This window comes from Clupea harengus, chromosome 14, assembly GCF_900700415.2.
Source record: "Clupea harengus chromosome 14, Ch_v2.0.2, whole genome shotgun sequence".
NCBI classification, from domain to species: Eukaryota; Metazoa; Chordata; class Actinopteri; order Clupeiformes; family Clupeidae; genus Clupea; species Clupea harengus.
Window position 1 is genome coordinate 18341795 of NC_045165.1, and position 23603 is coordinate 18365397.

The window sequence follows — 23603 nt, forward strand, 5'->3', positions numbered from 1 at the left end:
CTCAGAACATGAGAGGAAGCAACATCTGCTGCCATAATCAGATATTTAAAGGGCGGGTCTGGGGCATGCACTTTTAGTGTCAGAATCAATAAAGCTTCCAGAGACGCTGCTGGAGCGAAGATGCATAGGCACACAACTCAATGTGTTTTTATCTTTTTTTCTTCTTACATTGGAGTCTATGGCAGCCCCTAGAACCGTATGGTAAATAATATTATTATATGGCAATGACAGTACGAGCATTCTGATTGGCTAATGGGTAGTCATGCCAGCCGCGTATTGACCTCCTCGCCGGTCTGCCGGTCTGATACGTATTATTATTGCCCTCCTCTGACGTCATCTTAAAAATTTGCGATATTGATAGACATCAAGAAAAAAAAGCCAAAGGAAATTCAGAAGCAGCGAAAATGTGCCAAAGGAAAAAAAAAAAGACATCAAAAGCCATGAGGCAGCGAAAATGTGTTATTGAAAGTGATGATGAAGACTAGACTACTATAGTTTGAATCACTTGTGTTGTTACTTTACTGTAAATAGGGGTTATGCGCAACATTCTTCCTCTAGACTCTTCTTCTTAAAAGCCATTTTAGCTGAACTGTTTTCTATTTATCATTGTAACTTGAAGGTAGCAAATAATTGGCTGCTAGGCAACGCCTGAAACAAACTGCGTCGTGAGAAGACTTGAGAGCTGAACTAAACAACATGTTTTCTATTTACAATTACCATTTCTTTTCATTTACAAAATGAAAGGAGCTAAAAATGCCATATAATAAACAACTTACTAACCTCAACCGTTCGGTCATGCAGGGAAATATCAGACTGAGGCTTTGCCGTATCAACCTCGCTATCACTCGGTCGATACGTTACAGCCTCAGTCTGATATTTCCCTGCATGACCTCACTCTCGGTTAGTAAGTAGTTAATAATATTCATTGAAATTTGGTACACTGAGAGGGGACAGTGCCTTGATTCTTTTTGCCAAGTTTCATTGTGGTGCTTCGACTAGTCTAGAGTCACCAATAGGAGGTGTGTTTATGCTGCAATGAGCAAAAACATATTTTTCCTAATACCATTTAATGTGCCTTATAAGAGTGGTTGTTATGTCTGTTGTTATGGTGATATCTTCGAGATCCTAAGGATCGGACATGGAAACTTATCATGTCAACCACATTTATGTGGATTATTTGATTTATTCGAAAAACATACAGCCATGCCCTTATGCTACTTATGCTATGAAGTTTCCATGGCATCTATGTCCATCTGGGATACTTGGCCCCCTCATTGCTGCTTGCAGCTATACTAAACCCTGATTGTGTTCATGTGGTGGGGTGATGTGGTTCAGTAGCTTCATGTAACCGCAGCTAATGCAAAGATGCTCTTTCAGACAGATCCGATTTGTCAATCAACAAGTAATTAAGCTAATGGTTGTCTGTGGCATCAACTGTCTCAAGGCAGCTGAATCAGTCTGAGTGCAGAGGAAAACCTCACGTTGCCATGGTGATTGTAATAAATCTGATTTGTCTGTGTGGCTCTGTGTTGCCGAGGGCTTCAGTGGTATTGCGTTTGTCCTTAGTGTGATCAGGAAATGAATGCCGTTATGAAACAGTTGTATTGGATTGCCAGAAGGATGAAAAGTGATCTGTATAAACATCTCCAGAGTTGATGTAATCAGTTCGCAAAGCTTCACAATCACTTTGGAAATCGAATGTGAGATGTTCATGGCGTGCACTCTCCTGTCTTGTGGGTGTGCTGTGTGTATGTGTGTATGTGTGTCTGTGTGTATGAGAGAGAGAGAGAGTGTGTGTGTTTGTGTTTGTGTGTGTGTATTTGTGTGTGTTTGTGTTTGTGTGTGTGTGTGTGTGCGCGTGTGCGTGTGCGTGTGTGCTGTCTGTGTGTGTAGACTCATGCATTGCTCTAAGCCTCGGTTGTTTTATGAAATATGGACAGATTGGCTTGAATCATGCCTGGATGCCGTCTCCGTAGGATTTCACATCATTGAGCTGAGCCTCTGTGGTGAGTTTAGAGTTTACAGGTGAATTTAGTCAGGTATGTCTCTGCCCGATGTGAGTCAACATACATGTGAGTCACGCATGTACCATTTGACGACATATTTACCACAGCCCCTTAATAGCACTTCTTATCGACATGAAGCCTAAAATCAAGTATTTTATTGAGAGGGCGAACAATGCAGAAATATCAGGTCCTGCATTACATGTGAGCCATCTGATCATCGTTTGAAGAGCTTAGGATACACTAACGAAAATGGCACTTCTTTTCTCTCAAGTTTGATCTTATAGCCAAGGCTTTGTGGGGTCTCTCTGGTCTCATATAAAAGTTAATGCTTCAACCTGTCCGGATTTAAACTTTTAGCAAAAGATTGTGCTAAATGATCTACAGTATGAAAGGATTTACATACGTGGGGAATTATGATCGACTCTCCGACTGTTTTGTTTTGACACTGCGATGATATCTGCATATCTATGGGCTATATCTATAGGACAGATACGTTATAGTGTGTTCGTGAGCAGCTGAGAAGTGGGAGGGTTCCAGACTCCAAGTGGGAGAATGCAGCTGGGCCTGTTGAACTAGGAACATTCCACTAGGACAGGGGGAGGTTTTTGAGCGCTCTCAGAAGTAGGTTTGATGTCACTCAACAAGGCAGTATTTGTGGTGAAAGCGCACAAATAAGTCACTTCATTGTTAAGTTAGGTTGTACTCATTAGTGCAGGTGATGATGATACTTCACAGTTTACTTTGTAGTTTACTAATTTGTCTGTCATGTAGCTTTTTTTCGTGTAACTAATGTAATGTTAGCCTTCTGGCTAGCTACTTACCTAACTGTCAATACCGTTGCTAGTTTGTTGTCGTCATGTGACCACTCTCAATAAGGAATTGGGATGTTCGCAGTGACTAGGATGAGATCTTGGGTGCATTTGTCCAAAGCGTCGTTGAACAACTACCATAGGTTCTCTCCACGGTGACCAAGGCAATTACTCAACGATGCTTTCAGGAAACGTAGTCCCTGGCGATAGTTAGCAGCTCTCTGTGCAATTATGCACTTTCCTAGTGTGCTTACAATTACTAAGTGGAACTGTAGTGTAATGCACCTCAATATCATACAGCCTTTGACCTTTGTGGCATGGCTGACAACAGGTGTTCAGGCCAAACTCACTTTAGCTGACCTCAGTACCATAAGGGAACATGCAGTGCAACACATAGAGGTACATACAGGTAAGGTTGGTGGTATGTTCAGACAATACAGATATATTCTTTATATTGCAGTGTTTTGAACCCCCTCCCCCTTCTAAGGTCAAATTGAAAGGCAGAGGGCTGCATCAGGAAAGATCTGTTGTGATGCTTTCATTTGCCATACGTCCAAAAACACAGTCCTGTTGCCAGTGCACTCACTGTGCCAAGGGTGTACTCCGAAATCTGTTTAGATGGCAGAACAATTCCATTCAAATGTTTTTTTTTTCTTTTATGTCACACTCAATTATGGTTAACCATGAGATGAGCACCACATGCACTGAAATTATGTGTGTGTGTGTATGAGCGCACATTGTTTTTGAAGTCTCTGTAAAATATTTGTCTTTGCCAGGGTAAGCGCACTGGCAGATTGCGAGCTATTCCACAGCCATTGTGAGCAGAGGTAATGGCCCCTCAGACGGTAATTATAACACGGCTAATTAAAATCATTGAGCTGATTGATTGCCCCCGCTGTTGTGATGGGTCGGATCCCTATCAGCATTCCCGGCGTTCCCGGCGTTCCCTACCTCATCCTTGATGTCTAATCCGTTTGCCAAAGCGCTGTTAGTCCCCTGAGTGAATATTTAATAGGCGCTATTCATAATTCAATGATCAACACCTGCTCATTAGTCTAGAACATAAGCACTTGTGTAGCTGTGCAGACTTAATTGTGTGTGTGTGTATGTGTGTGTGTGTGTGTGTTTTTTGTTTGTGTGTGTGTGTGTTTTTGTTTGTGTGTGTGTGTATGTATTTGTAAGGTTGTACGGATTGTATTTGTCTGTGTGTGAGTGACTGGTAACCCTTGTAACTGTGATTGAAGAGTTTGTGTTTATAAATATGTGTGCACATGTTTTTGTGTGTCTACTGTATGTAAGAATGCATGTGTTAGTATGTATATTTGTGTGCATGCATGTCCGTGCTTTTGTGTGAGCAAACATATTCAAATTATATCATTATAACATATTCAACACTTCTGTTTCTCTCCCGCTCCCCCTCTCCCCCTCTCTCCCTCTCTCCACCTCTTCCTGTCTTTCTCCCTCTCAACTTGCCTCTCTTCTATCCTCACCCTCCCTCTCTTACTATCTACTTCTCTCTATCCCTTTCCCCCTCCATCTCTCTGATGTATCCTCTCTTTCTCTCTATCCCTCTCTCCCTCCTTCTATCTCTGATGTATCCTCTCTTTCTCTCTATCCCTCTCTCCCTCCTTCTATCTCTGATGTATTTGGCATCTCCTCTCCTCTCCTCCTCTTCCTCTCTGATACACCCCCCCCAACCTCCCTATCTCCCCGTAGGTCCCAGGTACAGCGTTTGCTCCTCTGCCAGTTTCTGGAGTGTGGTGCCCCCCTCTGAAAGCAGCTGGACCACCCAGTCTGAGGAGCAGGGCTCGCTAAGCATGGGGGCCTCCTCCTGTGACCTCCCATCTCTCAACGCAGAGAGCCCATCACGGCCACACTCTTCCAGTGAGTCCCTTATGCACACACACACACACACACACACACACACACACACACACACACACACACACAAACACACACAAACACACACACACACACACACACACACACACACACACAAACACACACAAACACACACACTCTCGCACACAGTCAGAGGAGCAGAGCTCCCTAATCATGGGGCCCTCCTCTTGCAAACTCCCCTCGAGCCCCCCGAGTCACGACCATACTCCTGAGTCCCTTACACACACACACACACACACACACACACACACACTTATGCTAAATATATGTTGACACACACTTATGCTAAATATATGATGATACACATATGCACACACCCATGGTAAATATGATACTCACACATACATGGTATCTCACTCACTTACACTCACACACACTCCAATCACACCCCAAAAGTCAACATCAGTAGTCAGACGTGTGTGTGTGTGTGTGTGTGTGTGTGTGTGTGTGTGTGTGTGTGTGTGTGTGTGTGTGTGTGTGTGTGTGTGTGTGTGTGTGTGTGTGTGTGTGTGTGTGTGTGTGTGTGTGTGGTTATCCCCTCTCTTGAGATCTGCTCACACAGCTGTTTGACACATGGCACTGACTCAGCCTCTGTGGTCAGACACTCCCTGTTAGTGAAGAGCATTGGGTTCTGTCCTAGATAGGGCCCAATTAGGAGGGGCTCTGGAGCAAAGGAAGATGATTATGAGAGGCTGCTGATGTGGTCCAGCACAAGCCCACATTTGGGCCAAGCGTGACTGAGCTTGGCTACTCCCTGCTGGAGGGGAGAGGCTACAGACGAGATCCAACACTGAGGTCTGTCCCAGTTACGGGCCCAGTCTGGACCTGTTCTGATCCCTGCTGGACCGGAGAGGCTACAGATGTGGAGTCTAGTTCAGCACTGACCTCTCCCCAAATGACAACTGATACTGAGACAGATATTCTCTAGGCAGACTCACAGGAAGAACACTGCTTTCTTTCTCTCTCTGTCTCTATCTCTCTCTCTCTCACACAGACACACAGACACACAGACACACAGACACACAGACACACAGACACACAGACACACAGACACACAGACACACAGACACACAGACACACAGACACACAGACATGTATTTGAATGGGACACAGCATTGCACCCCAGTCTGTGCTCTTTAAGGCCAGGAAATGTAGAGAGGAAGACACAGAACAGAAGGTCATGGAAGGAGAATAATAGATGGTCTACGGCACAGGGATTCCTCCCCTGCTAAGGACACTCTCACTGGTAACACAACACCTCAGCTGCTGTGTGGAGCTGCAGCAAGGAGACGGAGCAGACTCAGAGAGACGAGAGGAGCAGGACAGAGAGGAGTGGAGGAGAGAAGAGAAGATAGGAAAAACAGAGGAGGAGACGAGAGAAGAGAGGAGGAGAGGAGAGGAGAGTCAGGAGTCTCACCCGCTGAGCTTAGACATGTTGGTCTCTCATGGCCGACGTGTCCTTGTTCCCACTCCACCTCTCCTCACAGACAGTGACTCACTGAATCTGCCGTTTCTATGGCGACAGAGGGAGGAGGAAAAGGAGGGCGAGGGGGTCTGGGCTGGCGAGTTTTATTTATTACAATGCAGCAGCCTTCCTCTCTCCCCTCCCAACCATCCTGCTGAGAAAACTATGGCACAAAGGAAATAAAAGCCCTCTGGTGACCAAACACTAATATCGCTCTGGCAGAGTGGGCACCAAACCAATATCGCCCTGGCAGAGTGGCACCAAACTCTAATATCGCCCTGGCAGAGTGGCACCAAACCAATATCGCCCTGGCAGAGTGGGCACCAAACTCTAATATCGCCCTGACAGAGTGGGCTCCAAACTCTAATATCGCCCTGGCAGAGTGGCACCAAACCAATATCGCCCTGGCAGAGTGGCACCAAACCAATATCGCCCTGGCAGAGTGGGCACTAAACCAATATCACCCTGGCAGAGTGGCACAAAACCAATATCGCCCTGACAGAGTGGCACCAAACTCTAATGTCGACCTGGCAGAGTGGGCACAAAACTCTAATATCGCCCTGGCAGAGTGGCACCAAACCAATATCGCCCTGGCAGAGTGGGCACTAAACCAATATCACCCTGGCAGAGTGGCACCAAACCAATATCGCCCTGACAGAGTGGCACCAAACTCTAATGTCGACCTGGCAGAGTGGCACAAAACCAATCCCGCCCTGACAGAGTGGCACCAAACTCTAATGTCGACCTGGCAGAGTGGGCACAAAACTCTAATATCGCCCTGGCAGAGTGGGCACCAAATCCTGAGGCCTTGCATTAAATGTTGCTTTTGCAAGATTCATCTGGGTTACTGTGCATCATACCCCAATAAATGCACTAGTGCAGAGGGCTTATTGGGTCGGACTGAGATCCACCTATTCTGCCTGCTTACGTCAGAGCCTGGCCTCGGCCCAAATCCGGGCCAAACCTGCCCCTCAGTCAGCTGCTCCCTAGCAGGATCGGCATTATTAATAAAACGCACATGTAAATATGGCAAAACCATTCCCTGACCTTAAGGATCCTAGTGACCTCCTCAAGTATATGCATTACCTGACCAAGCTTATATTATATATATATATATATATATATATATATATATATTTATAGGTATGTATATCAAAAAACAGATGAGGTTGGGAATGTAAACTTTGCTCATTGGCATGCCTGTCCCTTTCTACTAGTTCATCCTTAAACTGGACTCCATCACTCAATCCCACAGTGTCCCTGGGCTGTTATCAGTGTCATTATCTGTCACCTGTAGGAGTCGTTTGTGTCTGTGTGTATATGTGCGTATGTGTGCATCTGTGTGTGTGTGTTTGAGTCTGTGTGTGTGTAAGTCTCTGTGTGCGTGTGCGTGTGTATGTGGACCTGTTCAGTTACCATTCTGGTGTACTCAGGCAGTCTAAAGTAGTCACGCATGACAAAGCAGCCATGAGGATGACAGGAAGTGGGTGTGGTGGGATTGGCGGAGCGGTTCGCTGCTCCCTATTTGCTCGTGTACGTACGACACCCCCCCCCCCCCCGGTGCCCCCCACCCCCCCAACACCACCAGCCTTGATGTGTGAGCGGCAATAACAAGCGAGGGTCCATGTCTGACGTTATGCCAAAGACATGAAAGACACTCAGAGTCTCTCTCTACTGGTTTGGTGTGTGTGTGTGTGTGTGTGTGTGTGTGTGTGTGTGTGTGTGTGTGTGTGTGTGTGTTGGATTGTGCTTTAGGGTAGAGATACTTTAAAAGACATTAACATGGGAGTGAAACAGGCGCATTGGTCCTGAGGGAAGCCCACATGGGTGAGAAGGAGGGGGTGTAGGAGTAGTGCAGGAACATGGCCTTTTGATGTGTGTGTGTGTGTGTGTGTGAGAGAGTTAAGAGAGTGTTAAGTCCTAAGTATACTTCTGTGGACAAGGCTACGTTTATGATGCAGGTTAAACACTGATAAAATGAGAGTTTAGTTTATTTCATGCTTCAGCGAATCATAGTTGAGTAGATTACCAGCAGCAGTATTTTAAGGCAGGTAGCTATATTAGATAGAGGAGTAAAAGCTTATGAAGGGGCAGAGAAAACTATTGATGGACCTGAGCCACTACTGTATACATCCTGGAAGTACTTTATTGTACCTCAGAAAATAGCCTCTTGCCATAAATAATTTATAATTCCACTGCAATCAAGTAATGAAGTAATGCTATTTTTAGCTCATGTGGTTCTCACAAGGGGATGGTCATAAAGTAAACAACCCAACACTGTCTGTTCTGTGCTTTAGGTTAGAATTCCTGGCATCATCAGTGTGTGTGTGCGCATGTTTGTTTGTGTGTGTGCAGTATGTGTGTGTAGTGTGGCGTACAGAGTTGTCTGCAGTGTGCTGGCGTGTGGGCAGTATGTGTGTGTAGTGTGGCGTACAGCGTTGTCTGCAGTGTGCTGGCGTGTGTGCACTATGTGTGTGTAGTGTGGCGTACAGCGCTGTCTGCAGTGCTGGCGTGTGTACAGTATGTGTGTGTGTAGTGTGGCGTACAGCGTTGTCTGCAGTGTGGTGGCGTGTGTGTGTGTGTGTAGTGTGGCGTACAGCGTTGTCTGCAGTGTGGTGGCGTGTGTGTGTGTGTGTAGTGTGGCGTACAGCGTTGTCTGCAGTGCTGGTGTGTGTGCAGTATGTGTATGTAGTGTGTGTGTGTGTAGTGTGTGTGTGTGTAGTGTGGCGTACAGCGTTGTCTGCAGTGCTGGCGTGTGTGTAGTGTGTGTGTGTAGTGTGTGTGTGTGTAGTGTGGCGTACAGCGTTGTCTGCAGTGCTGGCGTGTGTGCAGTATGTGTGTGTAGTGTGTGTGTGTGTGTGTGTGTAGTGTGTGTGTGTGTGTAGTGTGGCGTACAGCGCTGTCTGCAGTGCTGGCGTGTGTGCAGTATGTGTGTGTAGTGTGTGTGCAGTATGTGTGTGTAGTGTGTGTGTGTGTGTAGTGTGGCGTACAGCGTGGTCTGCAGTGCTGGCGTGTGTGCAGTATGTGTGTGCAGTATGTGTGTGTAGTGTGTGTGTGTGTGTAGTGTGGCGTACAGCGTGGTCTGCAGTGCTGGCGTGTGTGCAGTATGTGTGTGCAGTATGTGTGTGTGTGTGTAGTGTGGCGTACAGCGTTGTCTGCAGTGTCTGGCGTGTGTGCAGCTCCGTCAGGCTGGATTATGGCTCAGTGGTTGTGGAGTGCAGCTGTGGCTCATTGCGCTGCTCTTCTGGGGACTGGAGCAGAACTAATAGAGCTGACAGGTGGGGAGAGACAGGGTACACTGGACACACACACACTGGACACACACACACTGGACACACTCACACACACACACGACACAAACACACACTCTGCACACATACACCCTCACACACACACTAAACACACAGACACACACTCTACACGCATGCACACTTACACATGCTAAACACACACAACCATACACACCTATTCACACACTAAACACACACATACACAGACACACACACACACACAGATGTAAAAAAAAAAAAAAGCCACACAGTCTGTATAAGATTACATGAGAAGAGCGTGAAGAGAGTTGTTGTCTTTGTGTCTGGGCGTATCTGTGGTGGCGCTGGCTCCCAGGAAGTCTGATTCATATCCTGCCAGTAACCAGTGCTGATACTGCCAGGGCAGCTCCAAACGCCCTGGTAGATATTTATAAGATGGAGGCATCACATAAGTGAACATCAGGAAAGGATGAATCAGTGTGATGAGGCCTTTGAACTGTCAGTGCTCCAATAATCTTTTCTCTTTTTAGAGCACAGCTTGATATCTATACGTTCACATAAGTGAAGATCAGGAAAGGATGGATCGGTGTGATGAGGCCTTTGGACTATCAGTGCTCCAATAATCTTTTCCCCTTTTAAAGCACAGCTTGATATTTATACGTTACTGACATCAGGTCAGTGATCATCAGGACAGGGTATATTCTCGCCCAGTGGGAGAGGGCCTGTGGAGTCTCCAGTAGCTGTTGAGTTAACACATTGCTTCCTTTTCCATGACCCCATGCCTCTGACCCCTGCCGTGGCACCCCCTGAGACCTCCACCTGTGCCCTTCACTCAGCGCGCGGTCCAGTTTCATCTGCTGCAGCACTAATGCAAGCAGCTGTGGTTTCCCAGAGCCGTAATGGCCACCTCTGCCCTTCCTCTCCCCTGAGGCTCGGCAGGGGAGGCCCAGCCATCAGCCCACAGATATCAGCATGCGGAGGGAGCTGTGAGCAGGGAGGGAGAGAGGATCGGAGGTTCAGCTCACTCTGATGGGGCCGTCTGTGTGTCCGTGACGGGGGCAACTCATGAGTCCTGTAGCCGTGCTTAGACATCTTCATTCTTAAAGGGACTGTCCGCCATCCTGGCGAAAGGTTGTTGATGTTTGAGTTAAACAGCCAATCAATTTACACCCCTCCCTTCTGTGCTCCTGAAGTAATGTGTTGATTGCCGTTGAGTTTTTTTGAGGGCATACGCAGAAATGGACGGCCAGAGGCCCTTGAGGAGCAGTTCCCTGAATTTGACAAAAAGGGTACAGGATTAGAATCACAGACTGCACCATTTTAAGTCATCTTTTGTTAAATCACAAGGGATAATGTATGAAAAAAGTCCAGTAGCCTTCTGCAGTACTCCAGTAGCCTTCTGATGATGCGAGCATCATGTCCTGTCATGTCACGACGCCGAGGGCTCTCTTGGCATTGATCTCGATGGAAGAAAACCAAAACTCACGGCTGGTTCTGCAGGAAGTGTTTTGTTACTCTTCACCTTGACTGCTAAGGCAAACATCAGCTTGTGGGTACAGGTTTCAGCCCCCCCAGCGCCTCACCACTCCCCCGCCCTTAAAGCAGTCAGCCTTTTGAAAGCAGGTCGGGGGTAATTAGGTTGCGAATTAGCAAGTAGCACTCATTGAGCATAAAGGACGGTTTTGCATCAGCTTATGTCAGGCCAAATGCATACACATGCACTGAGTAACCCTTCATTGCCACTTGTCTTCAGAGGGACCTGCTTCCTGAGGGGCAGTAAGCTGATTTGGTTCCTAAATCTGTCTGAACCCCCGTGACCCCGCTGTGTTGATTGACCACATGTTTAACCCCATTAGCTATGCCCCCCTGCTCAGCTCCACGGTCAGAGGGAAGGAATCCTTCACCGGGGTCCCTCGCTCTCAGTGTCAGAGGCCCTATCACTGTGTGTGTGTGTGTGTGTGTGTGTGTGTGTGTATGTGTGTGTGTGTGTGGTGTGTGCATGTATATGTGTGTGTGTGTGTGTGTGTGTGTGTGTGTGTGTGTGTGTGTGTTGTGTCTGTGTTGTGTGTCTGTATCTGTGTATGGGTGTGTGTCTATGCATGTATATGTGTGTGTGTGTGTGTGTGTGTGTGTCTGTGTGTGTATTTCTCTGTGTGTGTGTGTGTCTGTGCGTGTAAATGTGTTTGTGTGTGTGTGTGAGTGTGTTTGTTAGATGGAGCCTAAGCAGTGTATGATGGCATTGGCTCAAGAAACTGTGTGTTTTTCTCAGGGCTCTTGCCACCCACACCATTCTGATCTGGTGATGCTGGTGTTTGCAGAGTCATCTCTCTGAGCATGCTCTGCCCGTCTGCCAGTGGGGAGAGGGAGAGAGAGAGAGAGAGAGAGAGAGAGAGAGAAGGGGAGAGAGAGAGAGTGAAGGGAGAGAGAGAGAGAGTGAAGGGAGAGAGAGAGAGAGAAGGGGGGAGAGGAGGCGGAAGAGAAAGAAATAGGTAAAAGACAAACAGGCATAGAAAGACTCTCAGAGATATAGAGAATGTGAAAGATGGTGAGAGAAAGAGTAAAAGAGACAGAAAGACAGAAAGTGAGACATAGAAAGAGAGACAGAGAGACGGGAACGAAAGACTGCTGCATGCTAGAAGGTGTTGACATGATGCATGGTGCATGTGAACTTCATAGACTCTGGTTGACATAAATTTAACCAGTAGTCACTTTTTCACTTTTTTTAATGAATGAAACTAGGCAGATACACACCAAGATGTTTACAATAATAAAGGGTTTTTGAACATTAGTCTGCCCATGCCCATCTATTGCACTTCAGTAATAACTAAATGACTACCTGTGATTATAGTGTTATCTCTTCCAGAGAAGAGTTAATCATTTATCAGAGGGCATCTGTAATCGCTGTTTGGTGAAGGTGTGGCCAATACACAAACGTCGTGGAGTATTACCTGTCTGGGAGTTTAGGGCCGGCCTCTTTCCCGTAACTAGGGCGATCCGACAGACAGGCACCTACATGTTTCTCCTGAAGTATGTAGGCGTGAGGGCGGCTGCGGGGGTCACGTGGCTGGCCACCAACCGCTAACGCTAACACCATGGATCAGAGGTGAACGCGGTCGGATTAAGCCTCCTTGCTCACGCTCTCCCCCTCTCTCTCTCTCTCTCTCTCTCTCTCGTGCGTGCTCACTCGCTCGCTGGTCTCACTAGCTCCCGGACCTCTGCGGCGTCTCCACCGGTGAGTTCCCCATGTGCGGGGGAGAGCTGTGATTGGGTGCTGCTGTGCTGCTAGCAGGGGGGAAGTGGGGGTTGTTTTGAGAGTGCCTGTTGGTGCAAGTGGCCTTTTGTCAGAGGTGTCATTAAGTCTGTGTGTTTGTATGTATGTCTGTTTGCTTGTATCTGTGTGTGTCTCTCTCTGGATATGTGTGTGTGTGTGTGTGTGTGTGTTTGTGTGTTGTATATGAGGATAGCAGAGGGGAATATGCAGCAGGGGCTTTTAACACCACCAGCTCACGCACAGACACACACACACACACACACACACACAGCCTGCTGTGACAGGGCCGCTATCGCTGGTTTAAGGGTTAGACCTTAAATGGAACCCTACTGCCTTTGTTAGAGTGTCACATTATGGATCATTGAGGCCATGTGACTCGTGTCCTCTTTGAAGTCATGTGTGAGAGGGTTGTGCTCATATGTCAAGGTAATGTACAGTGCTTTCTAGTGCATTACTACATCTTACACTAATCTTCCTCCCAACTGTCAAACTATTTCTACCAAGTGGAACCCAACAGACAGCTAGAGAGGGGAGAGAGAGGAGAGACAGTGTGTGCATGAGGGAGAGGGAGAGAGAAAGAGAAGTGAGAAACTTGTCTGTGTGTGTGTGTGTCTGAGAGGGTGAGGTTTTCCTCTGTTCTGTTCTGTGCTGTGCTGATTAAGTTCCTTGTTTCCCGCGGCAGCCGGGCTTGGTTGTAATACATTGTTGCTCTGGCGTGAATGCTCAGATAAAGCCAGCGCTTAGCAACAGTCACTCGCTTTTCACGGGGTACTCAGCTCAGTCTCGCTGTAAAGATCCCCATTCCTTACCCATAAGCCCCAGCCAAACAGGACTCCAGTGTGAGTGAAAGGTGAGCCTTTCAAAGCTATTTTCTTTGTTGCCCTCCTCCACTTCACTGGCCTAAAGAGAGTAGGGTGGACATGACAGGCTTCTCCTTTTTTGGAAGATTTCGCCCCAACCTCCCTGTCCCAAGGATTGATTTTGTTCTGTAACCTGAAGAAACTTGTTGTGGAAGTGCTCCTGACACTCTATGGGCTTACACGATGTGCTGAACTTCGCAGTTTGTCTTCCCTCAGGCCTTTGGCGTTCAAGGACACTCTTTACAGCCTCTCCTGGTCTGTCTTGTTACAGGAAAAAAAAAACAGCATCTGTCTAATAATACAGTATAACAGATGCAGATGGACATTTTACTCAATACAAAAAGTATATTCACATATATTAACACAAATCAATTTTTTATTGTTGTTGGAAAGTCAGAGGGCATACTCAGTAGATCTCTGCAACTGTGCAGATGGTGTTGGTGTCAGTTCTGCTGACAAACTGCACAGTCAGAGGTACTGGCATTCTCTCTAGCCCGTGCTGTGTGCAGTCTCACACGGATCGACTGTAGTGCACCTAAGAAGATACACTTAATCTTCAGCCTTAGGGGAGCTCTGAATGCTAGTCACAAATGTTACTTCAAGCTAGTTTTTCTATGAAAAAAAAACCACTCTATTGTATGTTCCAATGAGAATATCTTATTGAATATTGTATTTTGTGTGTTTATCTACAGGATCAACTGTCTGTTTTGATATGTTTGGATGCGTATTCATGAAGAAGCTGCTTCCATGGCACACCATGTAGTTCTGCTACAGTTTCTGTCGTTGTCTCTCCCATTTGGTTCTGTGTGGAGGCCGAGGAGTTTAATTTAATTCCTTCTTTCTTCAGTAGCAGAAAGTGGGTTTGAGGTAGAGAGTGCTGGTGCCTAGCAACAGGTGGATTCTTGTTCCCCCCTATCTTTAAATTGGCTGCAGAGAGATGCTTTCAGAGTGTTGGAATGAGGAGAGCGAGACCAAGGTTGAGTTTCATGCATCTCAGCACCAACAAAGGCATCCGACTCACAAAGAGAATTGATGTTTGGCTTTGTTTGTCTTCGACAGCATTCAGACTTTTGGATTTTTCAGGAGGGTACTTTTATAATACCTTTTGTTTCAGCCTTTTTGTGGATTATTTTAGGTCAGCTTGGAAAACAAAAGGAACTCAGGGAAACAAAGGGACTTTGGAAAAGGGGCGATTTTTCCACTTGACATGTTGACAAACAAAACAGCCTCATTAGACTGGGAACTTTGTTGCGTCTCTTGGGAGTGGGTGATTGTGTTACCCTAGCGACTGTGAGCGGAGGTACTGCTGATGCACGTTAGCTGAAATAGGAGGGTCTTGACTCAGCAGTTTCTTTTGTTAATGAAACCAAAACCCTGTAGACTGTGGTCACGTGTGTGTGTGTGTGTGTGTGTGTGTGTGTGTGTGAGTGTGAGAGAGAGGAGAGTGGTGGTAGTAGGGTGTTATTGTGTAACTTTCTGTGTGAAAATGCTGTTTAATTGTGATCTATCTATCTTGCTCCATCCTGAACTTGCTCAGGCTTGTCTGATGGTTGGGTTTCGTGAGAATGTTGACTGCATCACAGACTTTAGTCTGAAGTCCTCCTCCTTTACCTTGTTTGACCTTTCTCTTCTGTCTCCCCATAGATTTAGCCTTGGCCTTTCTCTTTGGTTTGCCCATAGATTCAGTCTTGAAATGTCTTCCTTTGTAAAACCAATCGAAACAAGAAATAAGGGATGCGAAACTGTGTGTTCATGTTTTTTGTGTGTGTGTGTGCATGTGTGCACGTGTGCTTGTGTGTGTGTGTGTGTGTGTGTGTGTGTCCTGCAGTAACCACACAACTGTGGTTATTGTAGGTTATAACTTGGGTAACTTGGGTAAAAGATGCCATTTCAGTTTTTTCTGAAAAGTTTTGAAAATCAAAATGTCCTGCTGCACTTTTAGCTGAAGACTTCAGACAACATAAGAATAAGTAGCTTGTTTTTTTTAGCTGTATTTAAACAACATGGCTTGTGTTTTTTTTTGCAGGTTCTTCTGTCTTCCAAGATGATGAGGGAGTAACCATGGATTCATTAAACTGGACATCCAACAACAAGCACACAAATGGCCAAGCCAACACTCGGTTTGCCAGTTGGGTCACCTTCGATGATGACGAGGAGTCCGACTTTCAGCCGTCCAACCGGCCGTCCCGGATGAACCTGGATAACCTCAACCACTCGCCCCTACAGGACTCTAACAGCAACCTGATCGTCTCTTCGGCACAGAACCAGACGGCGGAGCGCCATCTTTTGGATCTGACTCCGGACGGAACCGAGCCTGGTTTTGTGCTGAATCCTGGTCCCTTGATCCACAGCCCGACTACCTACAGCAAGAAGAACCCTTTCTTTGACGAGGAGTTCTCCGACCTTCTGCCCTCGCCCATCAACCCCTTCAGCTCCTTCTTCGACCAACAGGAAGTGAAGAAGTCGCAGAGCAACGGATCCTGTCTGGACAGCCCTCCACTGTTTTCGTACAGCTCGCCGTTCTTTCAGTCCACCGACTCCGATCTACAGACGGAATCAGTCTTACTCTTCTCCGCCGTAGCTGACCCCAGTGGTGATGATGAGGGGTTGGGTCGAGATTCCCCCAGAGATGAGCTTGATACACTCAGGAACCTTCAGATCGCCGACCCGGATGGCTACATCAGTCCCACGCTGCCTGATGACCCTGCCGACGCAGCGGACGAAGAGGAGATGGCGTACATGCCGAGTCACATGACGGCTCAGGACGGCTGGCCCATGCTGCTTCGCATCCCAGAGAAGAAGAACATCATGTCGTCTCGGCACTGGGGGCCCATCTATGTCCGTCTTAGCGACTCTGGGCACCTGAGGCTCTTCTACGAGAGGGGCCTGGAGAAGCCCTTCAAGGAGTTCCAGCTGCGTGCTCACCATGAGCTATCCGAACACAAGCTGCAGAATTACGATGACAGCGGACGCGTGCACACCCTCAGCATAGACCATGTGATATACAAGGAGAAGCGCAAGATCCAGCCCAAGGTGTCTGTGGTGCACCTACCCTCTAGAGAGCAGCTAGTGAAGCTAGGGACTAAGAATTATGAGGACTTTCTGAGCTTCAGACACGCACTGCAGGAGCGGCTGGTGGGATTGCCCACAGATGTGGGCTCTCCATGTCCCCCTGTGAGCTACTCCGAGGAGGAAGTGGCTGTGGAGGTACGAGATGAGTTCTACGGGACGGTGTCCAAAGGGGACTGCCGGATACTCAATCATCTGGTTCTCACGCGGGTCAGCATGCTTGTATTTGCATCCGGTTCTCCAGCCTGCCGAATTGGGCTCAACGACGTTCTGGTGAAGGGCAAAGAAGTCGTGTCGAGGCACGATATCATCCCCAACACCACAACACGTTGGATCCGACTCCGAGAATGTCGATTGCATCACTCCATCGACCAGCAGGATTTCGCAGAGTCTCAAGCTATTTCCTTCAACCCCCCCATCGGGCGGCGGTTCGAACTGTTGCAATTTCGCACAGCGTTCGCCGAGAAAACGCTCCCCTTCACAGTGCGAACGGTGGCCAGCATCAAGGGCGCGGAGGTGGAGCTGCAGTCCTGGCTGGTGATGTCCACTGGCTTCTCCTCCAACCGAGACCCCCTTACATTAATCCCGTGTGAAAATGTGATGATCCGCTACCCCATACCTGAGCTCTGGGCCAAGAACTTCCGCAGGGAGAGCGTCACGGGGGAGAAGTCACTGAAGGCCCGCTTCAACAAAGGAGCCAGCTTCGGATCCACCAGCACATCTGGGTCGGAACCAGCCATGAGGGTGACTCTGGGAACGGCCAAGTACGAGCAAGCGTTCACCTCGGTGGTATGGAGGATCAGCCGTCTACCAGACAAAAACTCAGGTAGGATATGCCAGCCTGTTTACCAGTTTACAGAGCAATCAGTACACTGTTGCACATTGTTGAGAAACAGTACGATGGTGCATTTCTCTGAACTTGAACAACATTGCAGCAGAGTGTTTAAACATCGCTAGAAAAAGTTGCTACATATTCAGATAGTCATATGCTTGTACTTCATGTACTTGACCATGACCTTTGCAGACAGTATCCTTTTATTGGTAACAGTTTAATGACAACCTCCATGTTTTCCCCTCCCTTTCTGCTGAGAAAATCTTTAAGAGTGACAGTTCAGGAGTAGCACATTACACTTACATTAATGTATTTGGAAATATTGATATTAGAGGTGAGATGTTCCACTTGTGTGGTATGTCAAACACTAGTGAAGCTAGTTCTAAAATGGTACAGTCCAGGTTTAGGTTGAATGTGAAATCCATTAATATCTCCCTCCTAAAAAGCTTTTGTCAAGAAGCAAACAGACAAGACAAGATGAGAACAAATTGAAAGACATTCTCAACAAAGCGGCAGCCATAACAATGGGATGCGCAGTCTCTCTTCCCCAATACTGTGTTTGCGTTCTCGCTACCCAGGACATGTGCAGTGACATGGAACGAGGCCTATTCACGGGGCGCACAGGGTTTTTCTCCTCCTTTGGCGTGCTCTTTCATTGGGCCCGCGCTGGTGTGTCTCTGTCAATGGCCAGTAGCCCCGGGCTTTTCAATATCGCATCAGCAGGGGTTTCCTGGCAATGCATCTGATTGGCTGCACAAAGTCCTGGCTGTCAGCATTCATTAGCTCCACAGTGCACAACCTCACACACACACACACACACACACACACACACACACACACCAACACAATCACTTCTCCTTTTGTGGACGCCGGCCCTTTCCCCCTCACCAAACACAACTGGGACAACTTTTGGGGGGTCTTTCACGTTCTCTCTCCCTTAGTCCTTCCTCTGTCTCTCTCTCCTTTGTGTGGGTCCCTTTTCCCCTCTGTGCTGTCTCACTTGTACATATATTAGGTAGTCTAATGGCATTGACCTCACACACACACACATACACACACACTATCACAATTACACACACACACACACACACACACACACACACACACACACACACACACAAACATGCATACACACAAACACACACACACACATGCATGCACTACAAGAACTCACACCCATTCACAAAGCAGGCCTTGATGTGACTTCTCTCTCTGACCTCAGCCTTGTGTGTTCTATATGTTCTGCGTATGTTCCACAGCGCTGAGCCACCCTCACACGTTCTTCTGCCACCTGGAGCTGGGCTCGGACTGGGAGGTGCCCAAGCAGTTCCACTGCCAGGTGGAGGTGGAGTTCGACATGCCTGCCGCTTGTGCCTCCAAGGCCACCGTACGCTCTCTGTCTGTCGGGGACAAAACCGACATCAAGAAGTGGATCACCTACAGGTCCCACTTCTCTTACAAGGTAATGTTCTTCTCTGTGTCTGTGTGTGTTTCACTGTGTGTATTGATTTTGTGGGTTTGTGTGTAGGTGCGTAAGATCACTCATTCTAAATCAATGTTTAATCATGGCCCGATTTGCTATCCAAAGCACAAAGCAAGCGTGCGTGTGTGTGTGTGTATGTGTATGTGTGTGTGTGTGTGTGTGTGTTCTCAGTTTGTTTGTTGCCAGTGTGAGTGTGTGTGACATTGTGTATGTGAGATACATGAGGAGGACACAGTCCAACTTCCTGGCTGCACCCAGTAATGGCTGAAGTTGCTAAAGTGTGTTTTGAAAAGAGAAGGTCTCATTCAGCTCCATTGAAGGGGGGTAGTGTCACAGCCTTATGGGAGCAGGTCAGCAGCAGAGTGTGTGTGTGTGGGGGGGGGGGGGGGGGGGGGGGGGGGGGGTGCGGGGCGACACTACAGCTAACAAACATAGAGTGTCTGTGTGTGTGTGTGTGTGTGTCTGTGTGTGTGTGTGTGTGTGTGTGTGTGTGTGTGTGTGTGTGTGTGTGTGTGTGTGTGTGTGTGTGTGTGTGCTAATAGACAGGGAGTCGCCCTTTACTAACCTGCTGTCTCAGCTGTCAGCATAGTGTTTTCCTCAGCGCTATGTAAGCATGTCATTAAGGTGGGTCCCACTGCCCCCACATAAGCAGCTGTTCACAGCAGCCCTGCATGACTGGGGCTGTGGGGGGAGGGCAGTTTTCACCGTTCTGATCTAGGAGGAGTAACCTAGTTAATACAAACAGCCGCCTGGAATGGTGTAAGTCAGGGACTTTTGATGGGGTAGACATCAGCCTTTGGTGTTTTTAATCCTGGGGGAGCAAGCCAGAGGACAAACAGGTGGTGGTCTTGGGGAGGCTGGGGTAAGTCGTGGGGTAAGAGAGAGAGAAAGGGCAGATTGCCTGGGGATCAGCCCTCTGACCTCACCTGACTGGGTGTCAGACTGCCTGTAGCGGGCTGTCACACTTAACTGCTTAGCCATCAGGCCAGCGTCTGGATAGATAGATCTGCTTTTGTCTTACTTGGTTTCTGGCCAATCCCGCCACTTTTCTTCCTAGGTCAGAAGAAAGTCCATTTGACTGGCCACTGGCTCACATACATGTAGCAGGAGAGAGTTTGAAGACCCCCAAATAACCTCATACAGCCCTTAGTTGCACAGCGTTTTGTATGAAAAGCAACACGGCGGTTCACTTGTGAATTTGTTGGATTAGATTGCCATCTACTGACTGAAAATAGTAATTACAGTGATATTTGAATGGCCATGTGGCGTGGATAAGGAGATAAGTTAGATGGTTCTCAAGCCAGTGATATTCAGTGGTGGTAGTCAGTTATTCTTACTCTCCTTTCTTTGGTGAAATTTCTGAGCTCAGGCAACCATACCGATATTATTACTTTATCAATCACTAATTTTGAAATAACAAATCATTGAGACATTTACTTTATTATTTATTAATGTACCCATGAACCATAACTCTCTGTGGATAAAAGTCTCTCTCATAAGTCTCTGTGGATAAACTCCCCTAGTACATGAACACAGTGTAAAACCGCTGGCGTAACTTTCCTTTCTCATGGCTCTCTTCCAGGTGGACATTGAGCAGAAGGGTGACGGTAACTTAGAGGGTCCTGGAGGTGACAAGCCGGGACAGTGCTCACATCAGTGAGGGAGTGAGGACGAGCCATCATGTGCACATCCCCGCCCCGCCGCCCCCCTCCTCGTACTCCTCACATTAACAATGCCAGGATTCACTGGAAGATGCACTATGATAAAACACAGATGTAGTATGCGGACCCTGGACTGCTATGAGCTGAAATGGGGCCAAGGCCCAGGTGGGGCACACAAGTACGTACTGTAAGGTCAATCTGGCCTGCTTGATCAACAACATGAGCGCTCCAACTTGCACAACTCTCCAGTATGAGTAGCGCTTTGAATGGTCAACGCAGGCCTTTTCTGCCCTCATGCCCTTTGCATTGTGGTCATTTTTTACCCAATTGATTAGGTGAGTAATTGGGTGAACTCTTTGGTTGTATGTGAGTCCATTTGTTTAGTAGATCGCCCGCGGACCAGCAGGTTTGCACATTGTAAGCCTGATCAAATAACGTGATTGAAATGTTTAGTTAAAAAATCTTTGCTTTGATAAAATAGTTCTGTAACTGTAATATGACCCACATTCCGAGTCAACTGTGGTGTATTGAATAGGTTGGCATTTGGACAACACAGTATTCATTTCAATAAGACTATTGGATCAAAAAGTGCTCTTAATTTTGAGTGGTAAATTCGGGGAATAGGGTATGAATAAATAGGTGGATAGATAAATAGGTATTAATTAAGTTATTTCCTGGCTTTTCCACAGTATGGTTTTCTCTTTCATTTGTCTATGGTGTCGGTTACGTCTCTCCTGTATGTCAAAACTACATTAACCATTAGAACCCTTAGCCATCGTTCAGCATATGATGGGTATTTACTGCTAAAAATCCAGGCTACAATGCTACAGCGATATAGGTGAGGGAAGAAATTTGGTCTGAAGTGTAGTTGAGTTGCATGTTTGATCTGCCACTGACAAACCGTGAATTTCACTTCTAGAAAAAGCCTTAATACTGTTGTGTTTTTTTTCCTTTCAAAACACAAGACAACAGACGTAAGTCTTGGTATTCTTGGCAAAAACATAGTGAGATTTCACAGACAGACCCATAGGGGAGAGAAATCAGGCAGGGCTGTTACAGACTCAACAGTAATGATGCTGCTGTTATCTCTAAGTCATGTTGTTGCATTTGGAATATACACCTTGCATTGAGTATGTAAGAGCCCTACAGAGTGAGGACAGTTTACAAAATATGAAATGATTATTTTTGCTCCAGTATGATGTTGCTATGTGTCTTTTTTCACTGGGCATTTGTAAAGCTACTGAAAGGTGTGTGTACTCTTAACATGGTCTGTCTCCGTGTACTATGGAATGTGCGTTTTTTACTACTAACAAAAAGAAACAGTGCTGCACTGGATATTGTGGAAAAAAATGCAATGTTTGTATAATCCCCACCACCTTTTTGTTTTTAGATTTTTTTAAAGTAAATTATGAAACAGACATTACCACTGTATGAATTTCATTTTGTCATCATTTGATAATGTCATCATTTGATATATCTAGTTTTTTTTCAGGCAATGGCAACGGATTTAGAAGTGTACATAGACCAGGTTCCAGTGAAGTAGCGTAAACTGACTGACTCATGGTCCATACGTTTCAGAACTGCATGATTTAACAATAAATACGACGTCTTCAGCCAAACTCGTATTGTGTTGTGTCATATCTGTCAGAAGCTCCTACCTACACACCCGAGGAATACATTTATGGGAATAAAACAAGCCATGAATGTGCTTAGTCTACCTGCGAGATTAAACTAAACTGATTTTTACTAAGTTTATTTTCCAGCTTCCATGCTGCTGTGCACATGAAAAAAACTCTCTTTCTATTACGTATGCATGCATGAGGCGTGGGCCAGCGTTTCCTCTGCAGTAGAGATGTGTGCTCCACGATCCGGCAGCACTCAGTAGACTGTATCGGGCTGGGTATAATATAGCAGACATATTAATGTATGGGGCATTTGGGTGAAAAGTGTCCTCAGTGGCCCCGGCACGGTGGGTTTGGTCTCGTTCGGTGGTTGAAATAGTGCTCTGTTCCAGATGAGTGTTACCATCCTGAGGTTGTGTTGTGAATGTGCCATGTAATGTAATGCAATGCCAGGTCTAATGCCAGTGTGTGTCTTACTGACATAGACTGTTACTTGATATTGAAACTGCTCATGTTAAGATGTTTTTAAGATGCTCCTTGTGTTATCGGTCACGTGGCTGCACAAAAAGTCTATAAGCAGTTCACATCAATATAGAAAAGAGGTATGGCCTTTTGCATATGTTATATGTATGTTTTGCTGAAAACATAAAGTAGTGAATCCGATGCTTTCCATGTTGGGAACTTATTGACACTGAGTATGTGAACCTGTTGTTAAGTCGTTAAGGTTGAATTGGAATACAGATTCCCACAGTCTGAGGCAATTGTGTTGTCAGCTGGATCAGAGGGTCTCACAACAAAAGGTCTGCTAATCTCGATTATTGAGCTCAACGGAAACCAGCAGTAACAGGGCAGTCTATGCCCTCGTAGGATGTAACTGCATGATTACATGGCATTGCAACTCAGGCATTGTGATGCTGTTTGTTGTTGTAGTGATCATAATAATGGGTGCATTGAATTAAACATCATTACTCATGACAAACAGTGCCATTCTCATCTCATCTCTCTTTAGTCTCCAGTGATAGAGGACGTCCTTTCCATGGACACTGCTACTGTTGGCAAAAACAGACAGTGTGTGAATTTAGGATAGTTTAGGCCCGATAACTGCTCCAAATGCCTAATTCGTCCATCTCCTGTGCCATTGGTTTTCTGTTTTGCTGCCAGCAGAAGATTCTAATTTAAGTTAATGTAAAGTTGATTTCAGTTTCATGTTATTCTCAAGTGATTCAAAGAGGCATAAAGACCTAGTCAGTGCCTTTAGTCGTAATCCTTTGTGGTCCAGCGACTCTTGACATTGACCTTGGCTCCTGGTTATGTGGCTCAATGCCCTCGGAGATGAAACTGGATGCAGTGATGG

General features: G+C 46.6%; 1 protein-coding gene across 2 annotated transcripts in view; it reads left to right on the forward strand.

Annotated features, from left to right (window-relative positions):
• ston2 (stonin 2) overlaps positions 1–22246 on the forward strand; it is a 34957-nt gene extending 12711 nt beyond the window's left edge. The window contains exons 4-7 of one of the 2 annotated variants that reach the window (XM_012836688.3): positions 4532–4699; positions 15609–17477; positions 18743–18945; positions 20549–22246. In XM_012836688.3, coding sequence (XP_012692142.2) covers positions 4532–4699; positions 15609–17477; positions 18743–18945; positions 20549–20626 — 2318 coding nt within the window. In that variant the 3' untranslated portion in view covers positions 20627–22246. Of the gene's footprint in view, positions 1–4531; positions 4700–12442; positions 12684–15608; positions 17478–18742; positions 18946–20548 lie in introns of those variants that run through there. The other variant, XM_031580082.2, reaches the window with a different exon arrangement.
• Positions 22247–23603: the final 1357 nt, after the last annotated feature.